General features: G+C 45.3%; 1 protein-coding gene across 1 annotated transcript; it reads left to right on the top strand.

Annotated features, from left to right (window-relative positions):
* The first annotated feature begins 4,203 nt into the window (after positions 1-4,203).
* esrrd (estrogen-related receptor delta) lies at positions 4,204-11,429 on the top strand. The gene is made up of 7 exons (XM_048265576.1): positions 4,204-4,395; positions 5,022-5,458; positions 6,736-6,852; positions 7,676-7,786; positions 7,969-8,133; positions 8,340-8,609; positions 11,024-11,429. Exons 1-7 carry the CDS (start codon positions 4,337-4,339, stop codon positions 11,266-11,268), a joined length of 1,404 nt encoding a protein of 467 aa, XP_048121533.1. The 5' UTR covers positions 4,204-4,336; the 3' UTR covers positions 11,269-11,429.
* Positions 11,430-12,075: the final 646 nt, after the last annotated feature.

Genomic DNA, 12,075 nt, shown 5'->3' with positions numbered 1-12,075 from the left:
TGTGTGTGTGTGTGGGGGGGTTCATATAGGTGTGAGTATACATGTGTGTCAGTTAGTGTGTATACGGGTCATTGACAAATAAGGCTTTTAAAAATGTGTTTTTAAAAATTGACAGAAAGGCATTTTTTGAAGTTGGAAGATTTAAACAAGTCTTACTGTAATGGCAGTGTTAACATTTACAGGGGTTTTTAATACATTTTAGACTGTATTTGAAATTTCACCACCCAAAAAATGTCAAGTTCTCGCAACTGGCTGGGGCACCGTACGCCAGCAACCCGGGTTTGATTTGGTCCTTTCCGGATCCCACCCCGACTCTCTCTCCCACTCACTTCCTGTCACTCTCCACTATCCTGTCATTAAAGGCACAAAAAGCCCAAAAAAATATACTTTATAAAATGTAAATGAATACTTACAAATTAAACAAATATTGTTTAATAGAATAATTAGGTACAACACATTTTTCAATATTTTCTTCACTTTAATCTACTATTTCTTGGTTTAGTGAGTGAGTGTTTATGTGTGTGTGTGGATGTGCGTGAGAATGGGAGAAAGTCAGTCTGCAGGTTCTTGCTGATGGGGGCCTTCCCTGGATTAGAGTCTGAGAGGTGTCAGGTGTGTGTGTGTGGCCTAGACACTAATCTGTTGGCTCTCTGTTCTGCACCTCTCTGTACTCTGGACGCGACGAGTCACAACTGGGTCAGTGGTCTCAACCTGTTTGTAAACAATGTGGGGAAATGGACACAGTTTAAAAGACAAAGCCTTTAAGGACATCCTTTAAGGACATCCTCTGGTTTACTGCAATATACCTGCCGCATTCACTGAGTTAATTTATAATCAACTAACTACTATAATTATATTCAGGTCAATTCATAATATACAGTATGCAGTATAATTGTTTCATTTAAAATATTCATAATAATACAAATTAGCAGCACAGTTCATTCTAAATAGTTAGTTTCCAACATTTTATAGAACAGGTTTCACACAATCTTAAGCTTTCCTCCATTTCCCTCATAATGAAAGTAACACATAACAAGCAGTAAGCGCAAAGATCCTTGATTATTCCGCTCTAACCCTCACCCGCGTTTGTGACCATTTCCCGGTGAGTATCATGTCATTACATCATAGCCGATGTTGCCATGGATGCACTAACATCGTCAGTCTGTTGTGGGCCTGTTCTACAGGCTGCAGCAGCTCTGGGTTAGATATGAGGCAAAAAAACATATCACAATTATGATGAAAAGTAAAATGGCCAGCATGAGCCATTTATGTGATGATGATGATAATGATCAATCTAGGTAAGTTTCACACCTGCAGCAAGTCTGCCACTCCTGTCGGCCCTCCCCAACAGAAGTGCTTATGGTAATGAGTTATGTAGGTCTGCCATAACTAGCACATAACAGAATGTAACAGAGTTGAGGCCACCTTACGTAAAGACTATATTAGGGTCAGTGTGGTATCAGGCACCCGGGGGGGCTAACTGAGAGGAGAGTGTGTCGGAAAGTGCTAAAGATCTGGGTGATCCAGATGATCTCATCAGAGGGAGAGAGAGAAAGAGAGAGAGGGAGAGATGGCTCAGCATGCCAAGTGTCGGGTGACTGGATTGGATCACAGGTGGCACACTTCCCGCCTCTTTTGTGCCGCACCCAAAAGTGTCGCCTCAGCAGATCCTGGAGCCTGGGCTGGCACACACACACACACACACCTTGGGCACAATCTCATGCCCCCTGCCCGCTCACAAGGTAATTAGCCTGCCCCTCCAGCACAACTGACCTACTGACTGCCAGCTACCCTCTCTCCTCCCTCCTCACCTTCTCTCTTTCTTTTCTCCTTCTCTCTCACTCTATCCTGTGCACTATGTCTCTATCTAACGCTCAGCATCACACCATTTCTCACTCCATCCTCTTATGTCTCTTCATCCCTTTGTCTCCTTGACAACTGTTACACTCTGTCCATCTTCCCCTCTCAACAGCAGCTTCTCCATCATCATCTTCATCCAACACCGCGGGTGTGAGTTTGACACACGTATCTTGCCGACAGTGCATGTACACTCTTGCCAGAGCTTGCCAAGTCAGACACACAAAGTGGACAGAGTCAAGCCGAAGTTAATTAATAAAAGATACGTAGATAGATAGTATCAGAATTTAACACTGGTTGCAGGTGATTGGTTTATTCAAATTCACTTGGAGAGGTCTCACTCAGGGAAGTCCCCACCTTGATGTAGTTTCCCGCTATACCGCTGCCTTGATGTAGCTTCCCGCTACCTACAGTATATCGCTGCCTTGATGTAGCTTCCCACTACCTACAGTATATCGCTGCCAAGCTCGGGCCTTCTATCTCTCTCTGGGCTTCCCTCACATTCTGTCTGCGTTTCTTTTTATCATTCACTCATGGGCTCCATGGCTCTAGACTTACATTTTTACACTGCAAGCAAGACATAAGCAAGAGTGGAACGTAAATTAAAGGAAAATTCCGGTATTTAGCACTTTGAGTCCCTTTTCTGGTTTGTTTTGGATGAACTAGAGTGGTGGACACCGAAATTTTGACGATTGGTCCTGTCTCGACTTTTCTGACTCGTTTTGAATCGCCTTTGACTACTTCAGAGTGGCTGCCTACAGGCATGCTCAAACATGTCCTAAAACAACCCTTAACGTTCATTTTCAAAACAAAATTGAATTAATAGATTGACATTAATTATTCTCAAATAAACATACATTACATTTAACATTTAATAATTCATGTTTTTATTAATATATGGTAATAATATTTGGATTAGAAATAGCCATGGTGATAGTTCCCACTTCCAAATTATGTAGAGATGAGAACAAAATCATTTATTAGTTTGGATTTGTTTTAGTTGCCTGAACAGTTCTCAACTCATCATAAGCTGAGATCCCATCTGAACTGCACCATGTGTTAATGATCTAGTTTACAGCAGGAATAACAAGCATCAGTGCAGTCCTTTTCTGGATTCTGAGAATCAGCCTTGCATTTGACACACACACACACACACACAGAGAAAACAGAAACACACCTTAAACAAGTGACCTCACACACCTTTTGTTTAGAGGGCCAATTCAGTGTCAGCGATACATCTGAATTCCCTTGTAGCCATATCATCAGTAGCTCTGGTCATGTTTATTGTTTTGTTTACAGGGTAAACAAACATGGAGGGCCAACAAACCAGCCGGTCCACACAGAATACCCCCACACCTGACCAACTACAAGGCAAAACAAAACAAAGATGGCCAGACCTATCCCAAAGTATACACACACTCAGTGAAACACACAGATGTGTACTTACTTACACATATTAAAGTCCACAAAACACACATACAAAAACATACATTTTAAATATACATAAATATCAGTGGTGTTAAACACATATGCACACATCAGGTATAATGAGAGATTTGCACACAGACACATATTCACACACACACACACACACACAGACAGATACACACACACATCACATCCAGCTGATAACATGACACAGATATCCGCCACTCACTCTCAATTAGACAGATGAAGTGGACAGCGCAGCATAATTTACTGAGCTGGGCTGTTTGGGGGCTAATTAGATTACTCAGCTCATCCTCTTGACACACACAGACACACACACACACAGACACACACACACACACACACACACTCATAACCAGGCCAGCTATATTCACACACACACACACACACACACACACATTCATAACCAGGCCAGCCATATTTGCATACACACACAACTGGGCCACTCATGTTAACTCTCAAGACATAGACATACAAGAATAAGTTGCATTGCGCAACTTCAACCCAGTGAATCATGCGTCTTTCGCTAAGTTACAGGGCTTTTTGTTGCTATAGTTTTCCTGTAATGATTTGTGCACACACACATACACACACACACAACACGCAGGCCAGTCCCACCACAGACATACACACATACAGTACATACATGCAGAAACATACGAACAATACTGTGTTCCTGTAATGTTTTGTGGAGTTCTTGTTGTGACTGTGGAAGATGATGATGTCCCACATCAACCCACCCAACTGCCAACCCCCCAATGCCCCCCCCCCCACACACACACACACATCCCACCCCACCTCGCTGGATTAGGCTGTCCAGCCCCTCCCTTCTCTTCGACAGCCATCGCTTAAATAAACCAGCTCACCCCCGCCGAAGCTCATATTCGTGTGTCAGCATTCTCCCCGCCACACCTCTCCTCTCCTCCTCTCTCTCTCTTTCTCAGCCATATCTCTCCATCTCGACTCTCTTCCGTGTTTGGAGTAAAGAGACACACAGGTGTGGCGTTACCGGCAGGTGTGTTGCTTCAGAATGGACCTCAAAGGCTTCTGTCTGACAGAGAACTTCCACTTTCTCAGCCAGCACAACCAGTGAGTTGCTTCTAAGAACTAAACATTTTACAACACAAAAATACAGACATGCATTTTATATGAAGGATAGATTGCGACACTATAAATAGGCCTAATCAGATACTTGTGTTTGTTTGGGATGTCTTGTTAGGGTTCAGTGTTGTGTGAACATCTTCCTCTGTTTCTTGGTTGCTGGTTTTTGTCAACCTCTGTGGCATTAGTATAACCATGACCTGATTTTTAGGTTTTGAATATGAAAAATGTCATATAAAAATTTAATTGACTATAGACATTGAAAAGTCTCACTGAAAAACAAAGCCTATAGGGAACATGTTTTCAGTGCCAAGTTCCAAAGCAAACCAGCAAATCAACTTAAAGTCAATAGCCTAGACCTACTTAACAAATCCAGGAATGGTTATCAATAGTCTTTAATTGCCACAGGATAACAGAAAGAGTAGACTGGGGGCCCGGTTCCAAAGAGAAAGCAACAAAACTGTAGGCAGGCTAGTTTGAAGCTAGATCTGCGTAGCCTACCATCTGCCTGTTGATCATCCCGTTTTTGTAAGAGTCAGGTGTAATTTAAACGTAGGATAGCCTATCTGCACAGCAACTTGAGAACCGTGTGTCCCATCTTGACCACCTTCTAGTTTCTTGGATTCCACCACGACCGACGGGCCTCCGTCGCCGCTCGAACCTTGCATCAAACCGGACCCATCGAGCCCGGCTTTCCCCCCGGACAGTAACTCCCCCTTCAGCCCTGCCGGTACATCGGAAAGCAGCGGTTACAGCTTCTTCTCGCAGACCCAGTCCCTCAACCCCGACTCGCCCGGCTCTAGTAGCAGCAGCAGCAGCAGCCGAGGCAGCTGCACGCCGCCCGGATCCAGCTCCCATCACTACCATACGGAGCGCAGTGGCGGGCTGTCGGTTGGCGGAGATGTGGTTCGCCTCGCTGGGGAATACGCGTCCACGCTTGGCTCTGCACACAAGCGGCTCTGTCTAGTCTGCGGAGACTTTGCATCTGGATATCACTATGGGGTCGCGTCCTGCGAAGCGTGCAAGGCGTTCTTCAAGAGAACCATTCAAGGTAGGCTATCAAAAAGTTTGTAGCCTATTAACATTGTGTGTGTGTGTGTGTGTGAGAGAGAGAGAGAGAGAGAGAGAGAACCGGAGAAATAGAGTGAATGTAGGGCATGTGACAACTATGCCGATTTTAATTAATTAAATAATCAATAATCTAGTAAGGGGGGGTTCCTGAGCCAAATCAGACATTCGATATTTTTACGTCAGTTCATCTTGTTATGTGATTGATTTTCGTGTGAAGACTCAATATGCTCCTTAACGGCCTGTAATTGTGTGGTTGTTGCCCCGATTTGGATGTTACTAGACTGTCTGTGTTCACTTTTGGTCTGATGTAGCCTAGCTATTGTAGTCCTTAACATTTGCCACAAGTTTGTTGGATGGGTTCTTGACCAGGGCGCTTGAATGGTGATTATGAAAGGAATACAGAGAGATTACTGTGTCATATTCATTGGACTAATTAGATGCCAATTAGCTCCTATTCAGTTACTTGGAGCATTGGAGCCTAAAGTGTTCCAGTTCATTTGGGTAACCGTTTGTATTTCGCAATGGAACACATTTAGGCTACTAACCTTGCTAGAAACACACAGCTTAGTGCCTTTATGGCTTTTAAAAAATGGCCATTCTGCTTAACACATTAAGGAGAGCTGTGAAGCATGACCAGATTTGATCTAATTCACCAACACACAGCACTGTCTGAACAACTATCAATATATTGATGAAGAGTCACTGCCGGGTAATGGATTCCCTAATCCTAGTGTGTGTATGTGTGTGTTGTTTTTAGGGGGAGGCTCATTGATTGAGGTACTTACGCTCTTAGAAAAGAATCAAGGGGAGCCTAGTGTCGCCTCTCTCTCTCTGTGTGTGTTATGTGGAGTGGAGTGGAGCAGTCAATAGTCTATTAGAGGCTTTTTGTCTTGCCAGCCTCAAACTTGTAGCCTCTGTCCTGTCCAGTGTCTCGTTAAGCCAGCATGGGCCAGTGCCAATCAATAGGCCGACTCATAGTCTGGAGCTGCTATGGATTGCTGTGTGAAGGCCCAGGGTGTCAGGCGAGGAAAGCGGCATAGAAGCACAACATGATTATAACAGCAGATGATAAAAAAGGGGAAAAAGACATAAAAAGGGAACACGCCTGGGAGCACAGATGTTATGGAGTGGTCCAAAACCTTTTCTCATGTTTAGGTATCAGACCTTATATGTGAACCTCAGTGTGGTCATTTTAGTGAACTGTGTGTGAACTGTGTGTGTGTGTGTGTGTGTGTGTGTGTGTGTGTATTTTCCCAGGTAACATTGAGTACACCTGCCCTGTGACAAACGAGTGTGAGATCACCAAGCGCCGGCGGAAGTCCTGCCAGGCGTGTCGCTTCCAGAAGTGTCTGCGTGCAGGCATGATGAAGGAGGGTATGTGACATCTCTCAACACACTCCCCACAACTGCACACCTACAGTACACACATGACATAGGGCCTACATCTCCCAACACACTCCCCACAACTGCACACCTACACACATGACATAGGGCCTACATCTCCAAACACACTCCCCACAACTGCACACCATACAGACATGACATAGGGCCTACATCTCCTAACACACTCACCACAACTGCACACCTACCGACATGACATAGGGCGTACATCACCCAACACCCTCACCACAACTGCACAGTCTACCGACATGACTTAGGGCCTCAGTGTTTCCCACAGAATTGAATTCCATTTGTGGTGATTGGTTTGCAGAATTAACTTTTAACAATTAGCACAGTGTGGTTATGATGCTAACCAGATTTAAGCACATTTTAGTACAACCTGGAAAATCATTGTGTGGTGGTCAATGTTGATATTGTGATGGGCCGCCACAAATAAGTCAATGTATGGGAAACACTGGGCCTAGTACATATGTACAGGAGACTGGCCAGGGCAGGGGACTTTGGTGCTGGTCACTGATAACTCAAATGTGGCTCAGAAGTGTCTGTGATGAGGTATGGAGGGTATATCTTCTCTGAGGAGTCCATGAACCCACAGTTCAGAGACTCAGCTTCCCTTAAGTTAAAGTAACAGTGTTAGATTTCTACTTCTCCCAAACTTTTCTGTCCTCTGACAATGATGTGACCTCTGACAATGATGGTGTACCTTATACCTTTGCACCTTATACTTATATTTCACTAATGATAAATCTGTTTTGACTTGAAGTGAGTGTGACTTGTGGTGTTTGCTCTGTGTCAGGTGTCCGTATGGACCGAGTGAGGGGAGGCCGACAGAAGTACAAGCGCAGAGTGGACTGTGGCCTGACGCTCTATACCAAAACCCCTTTCTTACATCCGGCCAAACCCATCGGTAAGAGACCAGACCTCAGATATCAACTTTCCCAAACTAATGGAATAACTTATTAATTTCTATAGTTATTAGTAAAATGTAATTTTAATGGTGGTTAGTAGTAGAAAATGTGTTTACTCTTTTATTTGGGATGCTGATTTTTATCCACCATTTCAAAGAAAAAATTCTCCGTCCTGTCCTAGGCAACAAAATGATCTCCCAGCTGCTGGTGTCTGAGCCGGCGCCTCTGTGTGCTATCCCCGACTCATCCTCCGGGGGCAGTGCTGAGCTCAAGACCCTGCTCACCCTCTGTGACCTCCTCAACAGAGAGCTGCTCGTCATGATCGGCTGGGCCAAGAACATCCCAGGTACACCACCTCTGCTCAAGACTGGGCTCAAAACCAAAACCAAATTCCCTTTAGAAGAATAAAATATCTATCGATCTATCTATCTATCTATCTATCTATCTATGTATATATCTGTTAATCAAACCCAGACCCAACCCCAAGCCTCACCTTATGTTTGTTTATCATGTAAACACCTTCTGATTGGCTACCAACCCTTCCCTCGACAGGCTTCTCTGCACTCTCATTGGTGGACCAGATGGCGCTGCTGCAAGGCGGCTGGATGGAGGCGCTGGTGCTGTCGGTGGTGTCGCGTTCGCTCGGCTCCGCCGACGAGCTGGTGTTTGCCGATAACCTGCGTCTAGCCGAGGGCCAGTGCCGGGCGGCCGGGCTGGCTGACCTCTACACCACGCTGCGTCACCTGACGCGCAAGTACCAGCAGATGGGCCTGAGCCCTGAGGAGCTGGTCACCCTCAAAGCCATGACCCTCGCCAACGCAGGTGAGACACACACACACACACACACACACACACACACACACACATGCAGGTACTTATACACACACACAGACAGACAGACATATAGACAAACACACACCCATATGCACATACACACATGCATGTGCTGTTAGACAAACAGACACACACACAAATATGCATTTATGCACACACACACACACACACACTGATAGCAATAATTTTACGGTTAAAATTAAAAATAATTTAATTTCTAGACTAGTTTCAGTTAGCCATGTGGCCCTTCTTGGCATTAAACAAAGACATCCTCCCCTCCCCCAATGAAATGCTAATGTACTGGTTCCAAGGACTATCAGATCCACAAGACAAAGGATGTTTCCTGGCTATACTGAATCCATGTGTCATGAAATGTAAATATATTCATGTTTGGTATCATTGTAATAGTCTCAGTACAAGGGTTGTAATGATTTGATTGTGAGAATGTTTGGAACATTCTATAAGTGATATTTCTGATATATAAGATATCTCTCCTCATGTTCTTCAGATAGGTGTGAAGTAGGTGTGAGTAGGTGTGTCTGATGCCAAGTGGAGAACCGACCATGTTGGCTTGTTTTGGCGCCAAATTTCTTCCTTTGTTTAACCCGTACAAAAGTGATTAACTTGCATTGTAAGACTAAGGATTAGAAGGATGGAGAACTGGGGAAGAGAGAGAGAGAGGGAGAGAGAGAGAGAGAGGGTGATCCAACAGAGTCCATGGCCTTTGTGCCATGGCCTAGGCTACGTAGACCATAGACCATTTTTTGTACCCTCTCTGCTTGTAACAGAATAAACCTGATTCCTGAGTTTTCCTGAAGTTTGCCAGTCTAAGATTAATATTAAGTAATTATTCACCACAATTACTTTCAACACACACACACACACACACACCATCTACCTTTACACATTCACACACGCACGCCACGCGCACGCCACGCCAAGACACACACGCTGCCACAAGACACACACACGCCACACCACACGCACACACACACACACACACACACACACACACACACACACACACACACACACACACACACACACACACACACACACACACACACACACACACACACACACACAAAATACACACCCATAATTTTACACATTATGCTTTTGTCGCGTGTAGATGCATCACAAGGTCATAGACACATGGCTAGCAAACACACTGTTGCAAAGTGTTGCAGGTGCATTGCAGAGCCATTCAGTAATGACTGGGAAGTTGGTGCAGAGTAGGATCACAACAGCAGTATCGTGCCTACAGTAGAATCAGAACAGCCTGAAAGATCTAGCCTGCTCTTACGGGTATAAAGGACACAGACGCCTCACACCCCCTTAGTTTAAACTGGGTTGCCGTCCGTGGCATGTAGGGGGCAGAGGGCAGACACTTGCTCGAAGCAGACTTAGCACCCGTGTTTGTGGCCAAGGACAACTTAAGGGCAAGCAGTCCCATCCAAAAGAAAACAGAATGAGCGCCAAAAATGGCCCAATTAAGTCCCAGCCTCAGGGCTGTCCATCAGAGCCTGTTGAAAGGCTTTCTCAGAGCACAAGGAAGGCAAAATGGTTTTGATTGACCGTAGTGAAGTGCATTGTTCTTGTGATCGCTAGTCATCAGGACAGGGGGAGATGGGCCTCTCCGGTCAAGCCCTCTTTGAGTCACTCCCTGTATCTCTCTCTCTCTCTCTCTCTTCCCCCTCTCTCTCATCATGGGACGGGCCGAGAGAGTAGCGATCAATACATGAGCTGTGAGGAGGCCTCTCTGCTCTAGGGCACAGCAGAGATCAATAAATCATTTCTGCCCGTCTTTCCCAAGCCCCTGTCTCTCTCTCACGAGCCCATTTCTCCTGGAGGTTACGCACAGTGTGTCCCACTACTACACACACACACACACACACACGCACACACACACACACACACAGGCCACATGCTTACCAGGGTGGAATGACCATAATAGAAAACAAAAAGCAGAATGTTTTGACTGGAGGTGCCCTTGCAGTGCCTATTAAAGCATGTTTGGGGAACAAATGGGGTGGACAATGGGACTTGACACTGAGAGCAACAAGAGGAAGGGGACCTGCATATGCCTGAGTGTGTGTGTGTGTGTGTGTGTGTGTGTGTGTGTATGCCTGAGTGTGTGTGTGTGTGTGTGTGTGTGTGTGTGTGCAGTGGAGTGGGTGAGAATCACACCCACCCTAGCTTGCCTAGAGGCCCCTCTTGACCTTGGTAAGTAATGTGGAGTATGCATGTGTGTGTGTTTGTGTGTGTGTGGGTACAGTCAGTGACTCTTTCCTTCTTCAGCCATACCTTAGTATGTATGTCCTGTGTTTTGATTTTACTCAGTGTGTGTGCCTATATGAATAGATAATTAAATGTGTGTGTGTGTGTGTGTGTGCCGACAGACGCGGCGAACCTGGAGGGTGCGGAGGCGGTGCAGCGTTTCCGTGACGCTCTCCACGAGGCCTTGCAGGAGCACGAGAGCGGTCAGCACCCCGTGGAGCCTCACCGCGCCGGCCGGCTGCTCATGACGTTGCCTTTGCTCCGGCAGACAGCGGCGCGCGCCGTCGACACCTTCTCCCGGCTGCACCGCGAGCGCCGCGTGCCCATGCACAAGCTCTTCCTGGAGATGCTCGACAACAAGATATGAGACGATAACACGAAGCCACAGCTGCTGACGCCGACGCCATGTGATGGCGCGGATCAAGCGGATTGTTGAGATGTGGCTAAAGATGAGAGCCCCAGCTTGCCATGAACTATGCTGTAGGGTTGCCCAGAGTGACGCAATCAGCAATCTTTTTTTCTAGGGAAGGGGGGTGGACTTTGGGTGACTAAGAAGGAGTATTATGTTTTTCTAATTTTATTTAAGTAAAAAAATCAAAGTGAAACATCAACCAAAAAAAAAACTTTAAACATGCACTAACCTGACATTTTTAAGGTGAATCTATAAAGCATTTAATACTGAAGAGCTATTTTTCTATCACTGAATAATTTATTCAAAGTATTTATCAGTGTTCCCATGGGCACTTGGAGCAGGAAGTGAACACATCGACACACTGCACTGTTTACGTTCAGACAGCCACCACTGGCTAACGAGAGTCAGATCCAATACTGACCACATCCCACATCACTCAAACACAACTCCACTTAGTGACCACATAATAGGTATGGCCTAACTGTTGAGACATGGTTTTGGTTTGGTTTCAATGGTTTGAGACTCAACTCCTGAAGGACTTTAATGAGGGTTGACAGATTCACACACACAGTATGCTGTAGCTGCAGATAGCAACTGTTTCTAGACTCAGCTCCTAGAACAGTACCAATGGGGGTTCTCAAATTACCACACACTCTGCTGTAGATGTTGAAATATCATTTGTATCACTTGTTAACCATAGACTGTATAAATAACTACTTTGAAGAATGAGTTTTTCTGCAAGTCATTTCAGAATTATAGATC

The sequence above is a fragment of the Alosa alosa genome, chromosome 15 (assembly GCF_017589495.1).
Source record: "Alosa alosa isolate M-15738 ecotype Scorff River chromosome 15, AALO_Geno_1.1, whole genome shotgun sequence".
In the NCBI taxonomy this organism is placed as follows: domain Eukaryota; kingdom Metazoa; phylum Chordata; class Actinopteri; order Clupeiformes; family Clupeidae; genus Alosa; species Alosa alosa.
The sequence above is the reverse complement of the archived record's forward strand: the minus strand, read 5'-3'. Positions and strand labels throughout refer to the sequence as shown.